This window comes from Cygnus atratus, chromosome 10, assembly GCF_013377495.2.
Source record: "Cygnus atratus isolate AKBS03 ecotype Queensland, Australia chromosome 10, CAtr_DNAZoo_HiC_assembly, whole genome shotgun sequence".
Lineage (NCBI taxonomy): Eukaryota > Metazoa > Chordata > Aves > Anseriformes > Anatidae > Cygnus > Cygnus atratus.
Window position 1 is genome coordinate 13,310,318 of NC_066371.1, and position 19,519 is coordinate 13,329,836.

General features: G+C 65.3%; 2 protein-coding genes across 2 annotated transcripts; one reads left to right on the forward strand and one right to left on the reverse strand.

The window, feature by feature from the left end:
* The first annotated feature begins 2,002 nt into the window (after positions 1-2,002).
* GNAT1 (G protein subunit alpha transducin 1) lies at positions 2,003-4,529 on the forward strand. Its single transcript, XM_035546609.1, has 8 exons — positions 2,003-2,108; positions 2,954-2,996; positions 3,086-3,227; positions 3,311-3,468; positions 3,557-3,685; positions 3,770-3,899; positions 3,980-4,133; positions 4,339-4,529. The coding sequence occupies exons 1-8, from the start codon at positions 2,003-2,005 to the stop codon at positions 4,527-4,529; spliced, it is 1,053 nt and encodes a 350-aa protein (XP_035402502.1).
* A 1,449-nt stretch (positions 4,530-5,978) lies between these two features.
* Positions 5,979-18,860, reverse strand: GNAI2 (G protein subunit alpha i2). Its single transcript, XM_035546606.2, has 9 exons — positions 18,670-18,860; positions 11,255-11,297; positions 10,532-10,673; positions 10,049-10,209; positions 7,939-8,067; positions 7,079-7,208; positions 6,731-6,884; positions 6,178-6,378; positions 5,979-6,061 (listed from the first exon to the last, which is right to left on the reverse strand). Exons 1-8 carry the CDS (start codon positions 18,785-18,787, stop codon positions 6,188-6,190), a joined length of 1,068 nt encoding a protein of 355 aa, XP_035402499.1. The 5' UTR covers positions 18,788-18,860; the 3' UTR covers positions 5,979-6,061; positions 6,178-6,187.
* Positions 18,861-19,519: the final 659 nt, after the last annotated feature.

The following is a 19,519-nucleotide window of genomic DNA, read 5'->3' on the forward strand; positions in this document are numbered from 1 at the left end:
CAGCACCGGGCAGAGCGGAGGACCTGGGGGGGGGGGGGGGCACATCCTGCATCCTTCCTCCCTGCCCCCCCAAGCCCCATGGGGTCCAGGATCCCAGCTTGCACCGCCGAGGGCTGGGTGCCAGGGCCTGGTTCATGAGGGGGTGATGCCCTTGGGGGGGTACAGTGGGGGACAAGCCAGGGACAGGGGAGAGGTGGCACTGAACAAACTCAGCCTGTCCCTGGCCTCAGTGCCTCAGTTTCCCCACCCACCCCTCTCCAGTTATTTAGCTGGGTGAGGCGGCTGCAGGCAGGGGGACGTGGACTCGGCCCCCCCCCCCTCTGGGGACAGGACCCGTGCCGTGGTGGGAGCACATCCAGGAGGGGTGAGACAGGGCTGCAGCGGGATGGACTCCAGCACCCATGGGTGCTGCAGCACCCTGCCCATTGCTTGGCGTTGTAAATAGTTGTAGGTGAGGAGTGTGGGGATGGCCACATGCATCGTTTCACCCCACTCCCTACCCCCCCCCCACCCCCCCCCCCCGCAGCCTGGAGCACGCCCAAATAAATGCTGGCTTTGGGATGGATGCGGGCGCCTGCGTGTGCTCTGTTGGGGACGGGGAGCAGGCAGCTGGGGGTGTCACTTAGCACTGCGGGGCGGGGGGGGGGGGGGGTTGAGGAGGGGGACAGGGAGGGGACCAGGGCACCGCGTGGTAGGGGAGTCGTGCTGGGAGCACAGGGGTGCGGGGGGAGGCAGCAGTACTGGGGGACACCACTGGGGGCACTCGGGGTTGGTAGTGGGGGAAGGACCGGGGCTCTGGGTTTTGGTACTGGGATCCAGTACTGGGTGGTACTGGGAGCGTGGTGGTGGTGGGTGTTAATGGGCGGTACGGACGGCACTCTGGCTGGTGCTGGGGGCAGTGGGTGTGGTACCGGGATGGACTGGGCAGTTCTGGGCCATACTAGGGAAGCGCTGGGCTGTACTGGGCTGTACGGGGCTGTATTGGGCTGTATGGAGCTATACGGGGCTGTACTGGGCTGTGCTGGGCTGTACGGGGCTGTATGGGGCTGTACTGGGCTGTACTGGGCTGTGCTGGGTCCTTCCGCCCCCTGGCGGCCGGCATCGGCGCTGCAGGAGCCCCTCCGATCGGCGTCGGCGGGGCGGGGGGGGACACACCGGGGACAGCGCGGGGTGGGGGGGGACACGGGGCTGGGGGGAACGGGGCTGGGGGGCACGGGGCACAGGGTACTGCTGGGGACGGGGGGAGGGGGACACAGCGAGCTCACTGGGGTGTCCCTGGGGGTACTGGGGGGCACTGGGGTTTCCCCTTAGGATACTGGGGGATGTTACTGTGGGGGGGGAATGGGGGGGGTCCCCGGTGGTGCGGGATGGGGCCCTGGGGACACCAAGAGGGGCAGGGAGGGGTGTCACTGGGCCTGCTGGGGGGCACTGGGAGTGCAACAGGGGAACACTGGAAACACTGCTTGGGGGGGTTGGAAAGGGACATGGGTGGGGTGACCTGGGTGGGTGCTGGGAACATCGGGGGGGGGGGGGGGGGGGGGGGGGGGGGGGGGGGGGGGGGGGGGGGGGGGCACTTGGATGGCTTGTGAGGGAGCCTGGGGAGGGAGGCAGGACCACCCTGAGCCTGGGGACAACAGGGACATCCCCACCACAGGGCCCCCACATCCACGGGGCTGGCCTGGGGACAGCAAGACACCGTCCCCATGCCCACGGAGGGGACAGCTGGGTGCCCCCCCCCCCCTCCTCCCCATGGCAGAAGCGCTGACGCTGGGAGCCAGGGGATTGCTGAGCTCAGCCCGGGGCAGATTTCGGGGCTTTATCCGGGGCCTGGCTTAAGCCGAGCTCCTTGTCCCCGTCCTTGGCCCACTTGGGGCGGCAGCGGCAGCGGCGGCAGCAGTTGGGCGGTGGGCGAGCGCTGGAGGCGTCGGGGGGCTGGCGCACGCTGCCCGTCCTGGTGCTGACCTCCACCGAGCGGGCGAGCCGGCGGGCGGCGGAGGCGAGGATGGGCGCAGGGGCCAGCGCCGAGGAGAAGCACTCGCGCGAGCTGGAGAAGAAGCTGAAGGAGGACGCTGAGAAGGATGCCAGGACCGTCAAGCTGCTGCTGCTGGGTAGGCGGGCACGGCCTCGCGGTGGGTTGGGGGGTGAGGGTTGGGGGGGGGGGAGGTGCCCAGACCTCCACCCAGCACTCCTCAGAGTCCCACACCCCAAAACCTGCTCCCCATCGCCCCGCTCAAACACGATCGGCCAGCCCCAACTGTGCCCGTGCTCCCCAGCGCCCCAAAGCCCCTCAGCCACCCACCCGTCCGTCCCATCTGTCCCATCCGTCCATCCACTCCTGCCCCCCCGCCCCAGCCTGCCCCGCAGCCCACCCAACAGCCACCATTTCAGGCACCCCTAAACCCAACAGCCTGCCCCAACAGCCCCAAGCTCCCCAGCACCCCTTAAACTCACCCAGCCCATCCTACAGACTGCCCTCTAACCCCCCCCCCCCCCCCAAGCACCCCACACACACTCCCGGGCATCCCCAAACCCACCCCAGCCCCCCGCTGCTCCGAGGCACCCCCAAGTCCCTCCCAGCCACGGCTCCAGCTCCGGGGTCTCCCTCTGTGCCCCCCCCAGCACTGCAGATCCCTCCCGGTCCCCCAGCTGGCGCTCAGTGCTCCCACGGGTGCTGTCTCTCCCCATGTCCAGGCCCAGGGTGTCCCCCCCTGCACTGCCACACCGTGCCCCCAACCCCAACCCCGGTCCCCCCAGAATGTCCCTGGCTGAGTCCCCCACAGCTCCCATCGCCCTGTCCTGGGGGCTGCAGCATCACCACAACCCTGGTGCCCTCACAGACCCCACCATGACCCCCTCCCCACCCGGGGGCTGCAGGATGCTTTCCTGTGCACGCAGCCCCCCCAAAGGCAACCACCACTGCGACCACCGCTGTGACCCTGCTTTGTCTCCACAGGGGCAGGGGAGTCGGGGAAGAGCACCATTGTCAAGCAGATGAAGTAAGTGTTGGGGGGCTGGTGGGGGGCAGCCCATGGGTTCCCCCCACCTCTTGGTGCCCAGCTCAGCCCCATGCCCCCATCCCGGCCAGGATCATCCACCAGGATGGCTACTCGCTGGAGGAATGCTTGGAGTTCATCGCCATCATCTACAGCAACACGCTCCAGTCCATGCTGGCCATTGTGCGGGCCATGACCACCCTCAACATCCAGTATGGCGACTCGGCCCGCCAGGTGAGGGGCACTCAGCGCAGGGCACAGGGACCCCCCCACACCCCGAGCCCCCCCCAGCCCTGCTGAGTCCCTGTCCCGCGCAGGATGATGCCCGCAAGCTGCTGCACCTCTCTGACACCATCGAGGAGGGCACCATGCCCAAGGAAATGTCAGACATCATTGGGCGGCTCTGGAAGGATGCAGGCATCCAAGCCTGCTTCGACCGTGCCTCCGAGTACCAGCTCAACGACTCGGCTGGATAGTATGTGCTGGGGGGCGGGGGGCACCCGTGGGTGCCGGGGCGCAGACCCTGGTGGGAGATGTCTGATGCCCACGGTGTGCCTGGGCAGCTACCTGTCGGACCTGGAGCGCCTGGTGACCCCCGGCTACGTCCCCACGGAGCAGGACGTGCTGCGCTCGCGTGTCAAAACCACCGGCATCATCGAGACCCAGTTCTCCTTCAAGGACCTCAACTTCAGGTAGGGGCTGAGCCCCCCTGCGGGGCTCCAGCATGGTGGTGGTCACGGGGTGGGGGAGTGCTGAGCCCTCCTCGTCCTGCCCAGGATGTTCGACGTGGGCGGCCAGCGCTCGGAGCGCAAGAAGTGGATCCACTGCTTTGAGGGGGTGACCTGCATCATCTTCATTGCGGCCCTCAGCGCCTACGACATGGTCCTGGTGGAGGACGACGAAGTGGTGAGTGGCTGTGCCGGGGGGGACGACAGGGAGGGCTGGCAGGGTCGCCGTGGGGCTAATGGAGCCGTGTCCCTCCACAGAACCGCATGCACGAGAGCCTGCACCTCTTCAACAGCATCTGCAACCACCGCTACTTCGCCACCACCTCCATCGTCCTTTTCCTGAACAAGAAGGATGTCTTCCTGGAGAAGATCAAGAAGGCCCATCTCAGCATCTGCTTCCCCGACTATGACGGTGAGGCGGCCGTGGCTCCTCCGCCGGGTGCAGGCAGCGAGGGGGGTGGTGAAGCTTTGGGTGCCAGCACCCTTTGAGGGGCACCCACCAGGGGTCCCCAGCACCCCACGTGAGCTGTGCCCGGCCCAGGGCCTGCCTCCCTCAGGGTGGGCCGGGAGGGTACTGGGAAGGGGTGGGGGGGACACACGGCCCTGCCTGCCACCAGGTCCCAACACCTACGACGATGCCGGCAACTACATCAAGCTGCAGTTCCTGGAGCTGAACATGCGTCGGGACGTGAAGGAGATCTACTCGCACATGACCTGTGCCACCGATACCGAGAACGTCAAGTTCGTCTTCGACGCCGTCACCGACATCATCATCAAGGAGAACCTCAAGGATTGCGGGCTCTTCTGAGCCCCAGCCCCCACCAACCCCCTCCCACACCCCCACCCCGCTGGTGCCCCTAACCCCCCTCTGCCACCGCCTCTGCTCGTCCCCAGATGCCGGCGATGTGACCTGCGCAGCTCCAGAGCCCCCCCCGGGCCTGGGCCACAGCCCTGCCCCCTCCCCGAGGCCACCGCCCCAGCTGTGAGCACCATGGGTGGCACTGGGGGCTTGGGGTCCTTGGGTAGCCCTTGCTGCTGGGGGGGCACTAGGTGCCCGGGGTGATGGATCTCCCTGGGGACCGCAGGTCACCGGATGCCCCTGGAGCCACGTTCCCAAAGTGCTGGGGACCCCTGGGTGCCATTGTCCCACCGCAGGGCCCCTGCAGCATTGTGGCAGCACCTCCCCAGCAAAGTGGCAGCCAGCGCTGCTGGGGGACCCCCAACCACATGGGGACAACCTGGGGGGCTCCAGGTCCATAGTTCCCACCCCCAGGGGCCCCCTCCTGCATCTCTGCTCCCCCCCTTCAGCCCCCCACTCCCTCCCCAGGGAGGAGGAAAGCAGCCACATCAAGGGAGGGGGGGGGGTATTCTTTTTTTTTTTTTTTTTCTTTCTACATTTTATTATTTCAAACCACGTGAACAATTCGGTAAAACAGCCCGTGGGAAAAGCGGGGCCTGGCTCCGGGGGGGGGACGGGGGGGACAGATCTGGGGGGAAGTGGGGGGGGCCGCTCTGTACAGCAGGGTCTCCCCCGCCAGCGCAGCTAGACCTATGCACTAGGCTCTATTAGAGAGGGGCTGGGGGGGCAGCCGCCCTCTCCCCCTGGCCCAGCGCCGGAGAAGGCGGGGGGGGGGGGGCACGCAGCCCCCCCGTGCGCCGGAGGGGCCCCCCCACAAGGCACACGGTTTCGGCATTACCTGCACCAAGACGACGCGACCACTTAGCACTTGACGCTTTTAAATAGTTTCTTAAAAAGGTTTCTTTAAAAAGCAACGTAAACCAAGCTTTGTCTGTGTGTCTGTGTGTGTGTGTTGGTGTTTGTCGGTGTGTGGGTTGGTTTTTTTTTTGTGTGTGTGGGGTTTTTTTGTTTTTTTTTTTTTGTTTTTTTTTTTTGTCTTTTCTGTTTTTTAAAAGGAATGTTATCAGTCGTGGTTCCCTGGGGGGGGGGGGTGTCCCCTCACCGGCCCCTGCGGTGGTGGGAGCCCCGCAGCACCCCACGAGCACGACTTTTTGGATGTAAACGGTGCAGAAGTGATTTCCTGGAACCCAATAAAAAAGGGGCTGGGGTGATGGCGACCGGTTAGCAACCACGAGGGAAAAGCCCCTGCCGCCAGCCCCACTGGCGGGGGGGGGGGCACGGGGGGAGGACGGAGGGACCGGCGGCTGGGCGGGACGGTGGGAACGGCCCCAGGCTGGGCGCCACGGGCAGCGCACTCCCACCCCACTGCCACAGTCGTCACCAAAACGTCTCTTTAGGGGGTTGGGGCCGGGGGGGGGATGAAACCAAAGAGGAGAAGCAGAAGTCGCTGGGCAGCGTGCTCCTTCCTTCGTCGGCACGGCCTAAGGGAGAGAGAGACCGGTGAGCAGGACTGGGGCTGGGGACTTGGGGGTGGGGGGTGGGGGACATGGGACGCAGGGCTGAGGGCAATGCTCCTCCCGTCCCTGCCGGCACCCACCTCGCCACCCTCAGAAGAGCCCGCAGTCCTTCAGGTTGTTTTTGATGATGACGTCAGTGACGGCATCAAAGACAAACTGCACATTTTTGGTGTCGGTGGCGCAGGTGAAGTGCGTGTAGATCTCCTTGGTGTCCTTCCGCTTGTTCAGGTCCTCAAACTTGCTCTGGATGTAGCCGGCTGCCTCATCATACTTGTTGGCACCTGGAGAGGGGAAGGTGAGGCTGGGGATGCCCCACGGCACCACACAGCAGCGGCAGAGCCACCGTCACGCAGACCCGCCTGGGCTAACCCCAAACCCACCCATCCCCACTGCACCCCCCATGCCACCAAACCCCACACTGCCAGGGGCCACTGCGTTGCTCCCCAGGGCCCATGGCATGATGGCCACATCAGGACCCCACCCACACACACTGCAGGGACACTCCTCCAGCCCTAAGGATTCACTGCACAGAGCCCCAAAGGCTTCTTGGGCAGGGACCACCGCTGCCGAGCCCACCACCAGCCTCCCCTGGCAGAGGAAGCCCCAGCGCAGCCGCTGCTGCCTGCTCCGTACCGCTGTACTCAGGGAAGCAGATGGTCAGGGGGCTGTGCACGATCTTCTCCTCGAAGAGGTCCTTCTTGTTGAGGAAGAGGATGATGGACGTGTCCGTGAACCACTTGTTGTTGCAGATGCTGTCAAACAGCTTCATGCTCTCGTGCATCCGGTTCTGGCAGGGGACAGCACCATGTGAGGCAGGGGCGCGCACCGTGCCGCCTGCCTTCCACTTGGCCACTAGGCTGGACTGGGACACTTCTGGCCACCAGAGCAGAGCACGGGGTCCAGCATTGCATGGTGGGCTCCTGGAGAGGGCACCCCAAACCTGGACCATCCCAAACCTGGACCTCCGCCCCCCTCACTTACCATCTCCTCGTCTTCTGCCAGCACCAGGTCGTAGGCGCTGAGGGCCACGCAGAAAATGATGGCCGTAACCCCCTCGAAGCAGTGGATCCACTTCTTGCGCTCCGAGCGCTGGCCGCCCACATCGAACATCCTGCGGAGCAGGGGCAGCATGGGCAGACAGCACTCCCGGGCCCCGCCAGCACCCCCAGCCCTGCCTCAGTTTCCCCAGCAGACCCAGGAGAAGGTGTCCATCAAAGCACTGCCCCTATTGCCCAGCCAGCACCGCTCCCCCTGGCAAACAGGGGCAGGATCAGGCCGCCCATGCCTGGAGGCATCACAGCCATGTTCCCACCTCCAGGAGACGACCTCGCAGACCCGCTCCAGAGTGGGTGCTGCTGGGTTTAGGCTAGAGCTGGGGACGTACCTATGGGATGACGGACAGGATGAAGTGCGCCATGCGCCTCTCCCACTCTGGGCACCAGAGGATGCCCTGGCTCCACGGAGCAGAGCCTGGCAGCAGCGCTGCATCCTCCATAGACAGATTTTTCTGACTGTTCGGCTGCTGGAGGGGTTCCATCCCTGCTGTGCCCCCCCCCCCCCCGGCCCAGGGACCCTAGACCCATTCTGCCCATCTCTGCTGGCTCCTCCAAGCCCTGGAGCAGTGTGGAACAGCCACTGCGCAGCCTTGGTTGAGGCGGGTGTTTTGGCAGATGTGCTCCCATCCCAATCCCAGAGCAACCCCAACATCACCACCACCAAAAGCTCAGCACCAGCCCTGCACACCAGCAAGGCTGAGGCGTGCTGGCCCCAGCACCCAAACAGGATTCAGCCCTCTGAGGCCAGGGGAGGAGGACTTGTATCTGAGGAAGGGCTGGGCGTACTTGAAATGGAGGTCCTTGAAGGTGAAGTGGGTCTCCACAATGCCGGTGGTCTTCACCCTGGTCCGCAGCACATCCTGCTGGGTGGGGATGTAGTCGGCCCGGGCTATCCTCTCCAGGTCATTCAGGTAGCTGGGGAGGGAGCAGAAGGGTGCTGTGTAAGCCGGGTGGTGGGGCAGGGGACATCCCGCATGCTGGGGGACATCCCGGGGGTGGCACCAGGCACCCCTATGGTGCCTGCACCAACCAGGCTGGGCAACGCTGAGCCCCCAGCACAGAGACACCCCCCATCCATACCCCAGAGACCCCCTGCAGGCTAGGAACACGGGGACAGGGCCGTGCAGCCCCCTGGAGAACCGCCAGCCCCACCTGATGACGCGGCAGTGGGGACACAGGGGACACACGGAGATGAGGCCGCGGCACCGGGGCCCGCGCAGCCTTAACGCTTCCCCGGCTCACGGCGGGGGGGGGGGGAACGGAAAGAGGAAAGTATTCATCACCACGGCAACGGGCCACAGCGCCAGCGGAAACAATTTCTGGCGCCGTGCCATTTATAGTCAAAAAAAAAAAAAAAAAAAGAAAAAACAAACACAAAGGGCCTCATCCCCGGAGGAAACGGGCACAGGCCTCAGCTCCCGGCAGGGACGTCCCCGCTCCCCGCCAGAGCGGCCGCCAGCTTTAATCGCTCCGGCTCAAGTTAATTGGGTTACGATAAGCAGGCTTCCCCTTGGCAAGTTAGGCCCCCCGTAATCTGGGGAGAGCCGCACCGAGCTCACAGGCACCACGGCTGCGGTGGGCACGGGGCCCCTGCCGCGGGGCCGTCCTCACGTGCTGCGGGGCCGGGGGGCGCTGGGATGGGTGCGGGCAGTGCGGCGCAGGCACAGCCGGAGCCAGGCCGCACCTCCCCGGCGCGCTCAAAAACAGCCGGAAACGCACCCGGCCTCCGGCTGACACAAAAACAGGAAACGAGCGCTGGAGAGGCAGGGCCGTGGCGGTGGCTGTGGCGGTGCTCGGACCCGGCACCCAGCCTGCCGCCACCTCCGCGCCCCGCAGCTGCGGTGTCCCCAGCCCCGCGGCACCGCACGGCGCAGCACCCGGTGCCCTGCTGCAGGCGTCGCCCCCGGCCCACCGGGTAAAGGCCGAGACTGCAGCTCACTAGCATGAGCTAGAGAAGCCTCTTAATTAACACTAGTCCGACACTCATAACACACTGGATGCAGCATGAACGCTGTTAGGACGATCTCGTTCGGAAGACATGCATGCATGAATTGCAGGCCTGAGCATCCCCGGAGCTGCAGGGACGGCAGGGAGGCTCTGGCCTGGCACCTCTGCCAGAGGGACCGAACGCGGTGGGTGCCTGCGACTGAGCACGGGGCCGCCACCGCATCTCCTCCAGCACCGGCTCTGGCAGTTGGCTCTCAGGCATCATTTCTGCCGATGATCCCAGCACAGAAGAGCAATCATGCTTTAGGCAGCTTAACTTATTTAATAAATCTCTTTAGGGATAAATTGAACCAGATGCAGTCAATTTACCTATCTAAGCACGAGTTTGCCAGCTAATACGCTAGCATAATGCCAATTTTTTCCCACATGAACTCATTTGAAAAAAAAAAAACAACGAACCAAAGAAGCTATCTTGTGCATCCCACTCAGAACAAGCATCCCCACATTTCTTTGGGGTTTTTCCCTGCGTGGTTACTCGCTCCCCATGCAGACAAGCAGCCACGGGGGCAAAGCAATCAGGAGGAACCCCTGGTCACCGGATGGCAGAGCTATCTCGCCGGGCTCTCCCCTTCCCATTTAAGCAACCACAGCAAGGGGGGGAAAACAAAAAAAAAAACAAAAAAAAAAAAACAGAAAACCTCTACCCAGAAAGAGATTCAGCACTAACCATCTTCTTGCAAGGTGAACCAGCACTGGAAGCAGCACCCGTGCAAAGAAAACCTGCGCCCAGCATGGATGGGGATGAGGGGCCCGAGCCTGGAAAGGAGGGTCCCAGCTGGGGAGCGGGGACACTGCAGCGACCTGGCGTGAGTATGTGACAGGGGGGCACAGCCCCAACCCTGCTCCTAAACCCCACCGAAAGAGGAAGAGAAGGAAGAAGGGTACTCACTAGGCGGCAGAGTCATTCAGCTGGTATTCGCGGGAGCGGTTAAAGCAGGCCTGGACCCCGTGGTCAGCCCACAGCCTCCGGATCACGTTGGCAAGGTCCTCGGGCATGATGCCCTGCTCTTCCGCAGCGCAGGAGAGCGCGAAGAGCTGGCGAGCATCGTCCTGCAGGAGAACAGGGCCAGGCGTCAGCTCCACCACCCTCCGCAAGCCCTGGGGACACTGCCCCACGCCAATGCTGCCCATCGCAGACACGCGCAGGAAAAATACACAAGATTGGCAAAAATCACCTCTCCCAACCCAGAAAGCCCGTGGCTTTCCCCTTTCCTCCCACTGTTCATGCTTCGGGTCCCCCCACCCTGTCCTCAGGGCCAGGAGGTCACAGCCCAGGGGACAGCAGAGCTTGGGAAGGGCCACCCTGAGCCCAGGTCCAGTGCTGGCAGCTTCTGCTCCCCTGAGGGACTGGGGCACACGTGGGGGCACGCACCGCTCTGGAGGAATCCCCGAAGTCAATCTGCAGGTTTCCCATGGCCTTGATGATGGCCATGATGGACTGGATTGTGTTGCTGTAGACCACGGCTTTGTACTGCCGGCACTCCTCCTCCGAGTAGCCATCTTCGTGGATGATCCTGGGGGCAGGGGACAGGGTCAGGCTCTGCCCTGAGCGTGGTGCCAGCAGCCGGGGGCTTCCCACAGCCTCTTCAAGCCTGGGAAGCTGCTCCAGCTCCGGCATCGCCTCAGATAGACACCGAGGACACGCTCAGTGCTGCAGTACCACAGCGGCCAGCACCACTTCGGGGGCTGGCATCACCAGCTCGGAGCCTTTCCTGTACTGGGGACAGGACACAGGGCAGCGTGGTGCTGCGGGAGGAAACAGCGCTCCCCCCAGCCTCCCCACCTGCTCTAGGCAGGAGGACGAGCCCAGTGGCACCCACAGTGCCCCACCAGGGACGGGGACGTTCCCAGCTGCCCTGCTCCTCCCCATCAGGTATTGGCTTTCACAGTGGCGCTCTGTGGCCGGCATAGCCACAGGCACCTGAGCTCACTGCCTCCTCTAACTGCACGCCGATGAAATATTCAAAGGACAGCTCGCTGGATAACAACCCCCGCTGGCACTAGCCTGGCAGCAGGGGCGCTGGGGACATTGGGGACAACAGTAACCAGTCCTTGGGGTACTGGGAGGGACGGGGCAGGCCTGCGGACTACTCACTTCATCTGTTTGACGATGGTGCTCTTCCCAGACTCGCCGGCACCTGCAGAGGAAGGGGACAGATAAACGGACGAGCTGTGAGCTGCAGCCTGAAGCCAGGGATCCCCCTGCCACCGCGGATACCCCACCACACGCTGGGACCCCGGCTGTCCCACAGCTGAGGCGGCACTACAACAGCAGGAGAGCAGGGCCGGGGGGACAGAACCCAACACAGGGCCATTCCGTGACACCCAGGGTCATCTGCACAGCTGGGGAAAGCCCAGGCAGGTTTGGCGTCGGCCAGGGATGTGTCACCCTTGGTGGCAGCTCCGCCACCACCCCAAGAAGAGGGGACGTGCAGCTCCCGCCAGGCTGTCCCTCCCCGGGCCGGGAGGGCGGAAGGAGTGAAGTCATCCTGGCTGCAGAAAGGGGAAGCTAAAAGGGGAAGCTCGAAGGGACGCTGCCCATCCCTTGTCCCTTCTCTGGGCTGGGACAACCGCCCAGAGCAATCCCCCAGCGCGGGGGCTTTGAGCAGCACCGCTGGGGGATGCCAACGGCAGAGCTGGGTGGGATGCAAGCCCCGGGGTCCTCTGGTGCGAGGTCCCAGCAGCACGGCAGCTGGGGCAGCCTCTTCCAGCCCTCCCTGGGGATCCCCCAGCCTGGGCCACGCTTCAGGCCTGGCCCCGGCCCCCCGCCACATGGGCTGCTCGCACCCCAGGCACTGCTGGAAGGTCCCGGTGGCCGCAGAGCCGCCCTTAAAGAGGGCCCCAAGCAGCCAACAGCAGGGCTGCTCTGCCGCTGGCCACAGAGGGGGAAGAGAGATTACAGAGGAGCTCAAAAAATGGAGATTATGCTAAAATTAACCTGCAAAAGCACAGCTCGTGGTTGCGGCTGAGACGCAGCAGCAGGGAACAAGGCAGTGGCGGCTCGAGGGGCACGGGCAGACGTCACCTTCTTCATGGGTGACAGCCGTGTGCCCTTGTGGAGAGTAGCGTGGCCCCACACAGCCCAGGTATGACGAGGCCACACAGGGGTTATACGCTTGCCACTGCACTGGGAACCCGCTGCCTGCTTCAGCTGCTCCGCTCTCGCGAAAATGCGGCAGCGCCGCACTTGTGGCTGCGAGCGCAGCAGGGCAGGAGCCCAGCGCCCTTCCATAGTCACCGCTGTCCCCTCCTGCCCTGGGCAGCCAGCGTCACGCCGTGCCCGTCCGCCTACCTTCAGGACCACGCACCCTGATCCCCCTTGCAATGCTCACTTACAACAAAAAGCATGATGCTTTTCTTGGCGCTTGCCCCAGGTGTCCCCTATCGCATCTCCCATGCTGCCGCTGCTCTCTCCCATCCAACTCCCTGAAACCACCGTCCTTCTTAACCCTAACTGCTGTCCCCAAAGCCGAGTGCCAGCAGCGAGGGTCACACCCCGGTACATGCTGGGCAGAGCATCCCTCTATCTCCAGCCCGTGCCGCAGGGCCACAAGGCAGCAGCACCCCGCACCCAAGGCAGGACCCAGCACGCATCTGCAGCATCTTTCTTTGGTTACGGGGCTCCGCGGATGACACGTGTTTCTCATTTGGCCCAAAATACACAGTTTGGCTGGAACCTCGCAGGCTTGACCCGACAGAAATAAAACTGTACTTGGTTTGGAGAGGCGGATCGAGTTTCTTTCTTTCTTTCCACCCAGAGCTTCCCCCGTCTCTGAAGGCCGTCTCCTTTGGAAAAGGATCCCCACAGCCAGCCACGCCATGCGGAAAATCCCTGCTCAGACAGGCTGGCTGCAGGGCCACGGCGCAGGGCAGGTCCCCACGCAGGGACAGTGCCCGGCCCCAGGGGACCCCAGGCCATGCAAGCGCCCCACGCACGGAGAAGGGTCCTGGGAGCTACGTCAGGGCCAGCCCCATGAGGGGACACCGTGACAGCAGGAGCTGGCCTAGGGCACCAAGCATCGTCCCCACGGACCCCGAGCATCCCCGAAGCCCACTGTTGCAGCCCGTAGAGGTGTCCCTGTGGTGGGGGCTGCACGGCCAGCCCGCTCCCTGCCAGCACATCGCTGCTCTCCTCTCCCCACGGCCTCGAGGGCCCCACAACTGCTCCCCAGACGTGACCCTTGCCTGCAGCAGGGCCCGCGGCAGGAGGAGCGCAGGGAGGGATGGAGCCCAGCCGCAAGCGCACGCGTGCAGAGCCGGTTTTCAAACCAAGCGTTGAGTCTGAGTCACGTTAGCTGCGGGGAAGGCATTTTTTCCTTTCGTAATCTGTATTTAGCAGGAGCACTTTAGTACCTCATTAACTCTGACAGCCTAATCCCAGCCTGAGCAGTGCCTGCAGAGGTGGGGGTGCCAGCGTTGGGCAGGACGGGGTCCCCATGCCCCATGGCACCCAGACCTGGGCACCGCTCGGCACGGGCAGAGCCCTCGGACACGTGCGGCAGCACCCAGCAGGACACCGGGACCACCGCAATGAGTCTCCCCCTCCAATTTCCCTTCCAAATCACCTCCTTTCCCTAATGAACCAGTAATTGCCTGGGGAGCTGCACTTGGTGTGACCGGGTGCTGCCACCAGCGTGCAGACAGCAGCTGGGACAGGGACACCGGGCAGTAGTCACACAATGCTGGGCAGGTATGGGAAGCCAAATCATCCCCTCGCAACCCCACACGAACGGCACAAGGGCTCGGGGCCCCCCTGGAAGCTGCTGCCAAGCAGCCCAGCTTTGGGGCCGGGCTGGGAGCTCCCCCCTGTCCACAGCTCCAGGCCCCTGAGGAAGGTACCAGCCACCGGCTGCCAGCCCCAACACAACCAGTGGGCAGGGGGACATGGCAGCGCATGCGCTTCCAGAGACGGGCGGCTTCCTCGTGGCGAGGAAGGATGCTCCTGCCCGGCCCGAATGGCCTGCCCGGTGCCCCCATACTGCCATCACTGGCTGCATCCCCCCCAAGTGCACTCCAGAGGGTTCCAAGCCTGCATGCTGCCCACGGGCCCCGGGGACGGAGGCGCGACGCTGCCACCCGCACCCTGTCACAGCTGGGCCTGGCCCAGATCACGGCCGCTGGGACACGACCGCACTCGTTCCCAGACCGTCCTACAAAAATAGGAGGAGAGCGCGCGCTCTTGGGCTGCTTTTCCCTGCTGAAAATAAGCTTTTAAAATTTTAAAAGTAAGCAAGCAGATGGCCAGCTCCAAAACACAACCTCCCAGCCGAGGAGAAACTTGTTCAGCTGCGGATCCAGCTTCCTTTCAGAGAGCCCCAGAGCCCACTCCTGGGGACCCCGGCATCACCGGGAGCAGGGCTGGAAAACATCCCCAGCCCTGGGCAGCCACCAGGATGCACCCATCGGGCAGGCAAGGGACAGGGGCAGCAGGGACTGGTCCCTTGGACTGGCCACTGAATGGGATTTTCAAAGCTCTTCATTAAAAGCATAGTCACCATGGATGGGAGAAAAAGACTTTAAAAAAAAAAAAAAAAGAAAAGATTCCCCTCGACGTTTTCCTTGCTATCTAAAATAGATGGAAAATTGCTTTAAAAATAATTGCATGTAAAAAAAAAAAAAGCCACAGCAACGCCAAGTGTTTTTCCAAGAGGCCATCTGACTGCTGCACAGAGCTGGCCACTCTCCAGGACGGCCCTGCCAGCCCCAGGGGAGCCGGGTGGGTGCTGCCACCCGGGGGTCCACACGTGCCCCCCCCACATGTGCCGCGAGGGGAGAGGGGACAGCACCGTGCCGGGGCTGCCTGCACAGAGCTCGGAGCAGAGGGTGGAGGGGACAGCACCCCCTGTGCCCCCATCACATCCCAGCGTGCCCCCCCCAACCCATCCCAGGGGGCCAAGCACCAGAGCTTGACTTTGAAGGCGCTGAATTGGGGCTCAAAAGGGGTGCAGGGCAACTCGGGGGCACCTGGACACGCGGCATGGGTTGGACCGCAGCTGCATCCAGCCACGCCATCCACTTCCAGGCAGCCGATGGAGACGCGACTCAGCCTGTGGCTTTCTGGCAAAAAGTGCTGAAAGCACACCAAAAAAAAATCCTCTGCGGGAAGGATGTTCGGAGCAAGCAGGGGAGGAGTGTCTGGGCCAGGAACGGCTTTTCTGAACACCCCCCTGCCACCGACAAGGGACGCTGACGTTTACAAGCCGGACAGAACTATTCCTGTGCCTTTTTTCCAGGAACTAAGAAACTTTCCTTCTTGCTTTCTGCCTCTGAAATCCCAGAACAGCAGCTCTCTACCACCATCCCACCGGCACCTTCACGCCCTTGCCCCCGGGGCCGCGGTGACACCGGGTCCCTTGTGCCCCTGCAGGGACGCGGGGCAGCGAGCTGTCCTGCCCCGGACAGGGTCAGGGCCACCAGCACCCACCCCTGGGTGCTGCACAGGGAGGTTTCTGTAACCTGCAGCAGGTTTGCATGCCCATGTCACCAACACATCTGCAGAGGTGGGCAAGCACCAAGGCCAAGGCTGGGTGCCCAGGGCGCACCCAGCACCCATGGGGGCACCGCTCAGACCCACTGGGCGCTCCCCAGCCTGCCCCCACCCCACAGCCAGGTGCCCCCCGATCGCTACCCCCAGGTCGCGGAGCGGTGCGGGTTGGAGCAACGGGCACTGCCCCGGGGTGCTCGCAGCCCCATCGGGCCCAGCTGCCTCCCCCTGCTTGCACACACCGCGACGAGCGGCGCAGGGCGGGGAGGAAGGAAAAGCAGCGAGGCAGGAGCAGGCGCTGCAGGGCCGGCTGCCCGCAGGCACGCGAGCCAGCGGCAGCCCCGTGAGCACCGGGGAAACGCCGCCGCCGAAAGTCGCAGCTGGTCCCTCCCTTCCTCTATTTTTGTGCAAGCAGAAGAAGTAGCTGAGCCCGGGTGCCGCAGCCACCTCCCCGGCGAGGCCCGGCTGGGGAGCAAACCCGGGGCCTGGCACCGCCGTCACCCAGCCTGGGACGGAGCCACTGTCACCCCGAGGGACGGCATCACCTCGACAGCACCCCGAAGCCACGCGCAGCACCCCTGCCAGCTCGCCGCAGGCCTCCGAGTGAGAGCCGGCACTAGGGAGCACCCAGCTCCCAGCGGGGAGGGCACAGGGAAGGGCTTTGGTTTGCCAGCGGCGCCTGTGGGGGCTTCTCACGAAACCCGAGCGAGAGGCACGGATCACCTCCGTGCTACAGCCTGAGAGCTGGCAGCCAAGAAATCCCTCTTCCTTCTTAATCCTAAGCAGGCAGAAAATGGTTTAGGGACTGTTCGCTCGGGGTATCGCTTGTCCACCACCAGCAACACGTCGGAACGGGCGGCAGGAGCACCGAGGACCATGCGTCTTCCCCACCAAACCCCAAACCAAACGCCGCTGAGTTTGAGGGGGGGGGTCTCCCTCTTAACTGGCTTTCTCCTGCTGTCTGCAAGCCCTGCCCTCAGTGACAGGCCCCAAGGCGCACACGGGTCTGCTTCACCAAACTAACACAAAAATAGGCGGAAAATGAAAAAGCCATCAGGGAGGAAGGGGCCGGTGGCCCCGCACGCCCAGCACCGCTTTTGGCAGCAGCAAGGATTCGGCAGCACCGAGGGTTTCACTTCTGCCTTGCACCAGGCAGAACGAGCCAGGAACACGAAGCCTGTGCTGGGGGGAGGCAGAGGCTCGCGCCCTGCGTTGCAGAGGCCGGGTGGAGGCAGCGCGAAGCCTGCCCGCGGAGGAGGACGCGGCGGTTGAGGAGCCGCCAGGCGGCAACTGAGGGGCTTTGATTTGTGGGCGCAGCGCCGGGAGCCCCGCCAGCACGCACAGAAGCCGCGGTGTCTGCTGGCGGCGACAGGCAGCTCCCGTCACCCTCCCCATCTGGGGGGGCTCTCAGCTCCTCCTGCGCAGCACCCGGGACCCCACAGCAGGTGCCACCCTGGCGGGCTCCGGTGCATTTTCCGGGCGCATGGTTCAGAAGTGGTCAATAACAGCGGAGGGCTTCAGCACTGTTTATACTTGAACAGCTGCTAGGCGGAAAATAATAATAATAATAATAATAATAATAATAATAATAATAATAATAATAAGTAGAGTGGTTTCGCTCTGTTTTTGGCTTTGGAAACCCGCTGAAATCAGAAAACCAGACTGGCCCCGTTACTGCCCTCCTCCTCAGCTCCACTTCAGGGCCAGCACAGTGCCCAGCCCCGGGGAGTGCTGTGGGCACCCGGCGCTGCCCTGCATGCCCTCGGCCGCCCCTTGCTGCCCCAGCCAGCCAGCAGCGAGCAAGGAGCGCTGCTCCCGCATCGCCCACCCCACACCAGTGGCACGCCGCCGCCAAGCACCCGGCTGCCCTCCGCAGCCACGCGGGGTGCCCCGGGCCTGCCCGAGCATCGCCGCTCTCCCCTGGGAGGAGATAACGGGGGGCCACTTCGGGCACCACCGCGACGCAACGGAGGCACCACGTGTCCGCCCTGCAACACCCGCGGGGTTTCGCTCCGCCAGCGCCTTCCCCTCCCCGGAAACGAGCGGGGCTGGGGCTGCCCGTGCCTCCTGCCGGGTCGCACAGCGCGGGGGCAGCCCCCGGCCCCGAGCCCCCCCCAAGTCCCGGAGCCGTCCTCGGGCAGGAGCGAGCCGGGAGCCGCGGCTCTGCGGGAAGGGGCGCGCGGGGCCAAGCATCGCGGCGATGAAGTGCCGGCCTTGCAGCGGTACCTCCGGACATCTCGGGGCAGGCGGCGGCTGCACAAATAAGCGGCTGCCTGATTTCACCATGACTTCCTGCTGCTCTCGGCTTCCTCTCTCCAAGAGGGCGACGAGAAGACGGCGGCCGCTGGCGAGAGGCAGCCGAGCGGGGGGGGGGGGGGGGGGGGGGAGGGGGGTGTTTCTCCTCCAGGCTCGACCCGTGCTCGGGGCTGGGGGGGTCCCCGGGGAAGCGAAGCCGGGCGGCAGCCCCGAAAGCGAGCGAACGACGTGCGGGCGAGGCGGGGAGAGGGCCCCACGCAGCATCGCCGGCGCACCGGTCCCGTTAGGGGAGCGGCCCCGCGGGGCGGCCCCGGGGGGCTCGGGGGGAGGAAGGGGGTGCGCGGGGGGGGGTCCCGGCGCCCCGCACCGAGCCGGGGGGGGGGTTGGGGGTGCCCGGGATGGGCGCCGCTACGGTGGGGGCAGCACGGCGGGGGGAGGGGGGTGGGGGGCAGCGCCCCCTTTGCGAGGGGGGGGTCCCAGGAGATGGGGGGGTGGAAGCGCAGGGCGGCTGCGGGCCGGCCCCCGAAAGAGGGAAGGGGGTGGGGAGTCACGGGGAAGGGCGGGGGCACAGCCGGGGGATGCCCGGGGCTGGGGGGGGGAGGAAGGAGAGGGGGGAAGTACCGGGGGGCGATACCGGGGATGGGGGGGGGGGGCGACCAGCGGGGGGGTGCCCGGGGGTACCGGGATGGGGGGGGCGAGGGGGGGATGATGCCGGCGGGGGCGGCGCACACGGGGTGGGGGGGGGATGCCCGTCGGGGGGCGCCGCTCACCCAGCAGCAGCAGCTTCACCTCCCGCGCCGCCTTCTCGCCGTCCTCCCGCAGGTTGCGGTCGATCATGCGGGAGCGCTCGGCGGCCGCCTTGTCCTCGGCGCTGACGGTGCAGCCCATGGCGGCAGCGCCTCCGCTCCGCGCTCCGCCGGCTCTGCCCTGCCCTGCGCGGCGCGGGCGGGGCCGGGCGGGGCGGGGCCGGGGGGCGGGGCCTGGAGGGAAGCGGGGCGGGGCCTGGAGGGAAGTGGGCGGGGCCTGGAGGGAAGGGGGCGGGGCCGGAGGGAAGGGTGTGGCCATGGGGAAGGGGCGGGGCAACGGGCGCGGGAAGGGGCGGGAGCGGGAGGGTGCGGAGCGGGGCCGTGGGGTGCGGGGTGCGGGGCCGTGGGGTGTGGGCAGTGGGGCCGTGGGGTGCGGGGCCGTGGGGCGCCCAGCCCAGACGTGCCCAGGGCCATCGGACACCCGTGGGTTGCTCCCCAGCGTGCCCCATCCCAGGCTTTATGGGGCCATCCCGTGCCCAAGGAAGGAGCCGCGTGGGGCCCGCGCAGCGCAGAGGGGCTCGGGGCGACGCTGTGCCCTGGGACAGATGCGCGTCGGGCCGCGGCGCGCTCCAGCACGGTCGTGCATCGCACCACCCTTCATGTGCGCACAAGCGGAGGTGCACGGTGCTGTGGTGTGCCCCAGGACAGCCGTGTAAAGGGCCCTGGTGTGCCCCAGGACGGTGCTCGTTGTTCCATAGTGTGCCCCAGCACAGCCGTGCAGGGGGCCACGAAGTGTCCGTGACAGATGTATGCGGGCTGCGATGTGCCTCAGGACACGGGGGGTGTCACGGGGTGCCCCTTAGCAGGTGTGCAG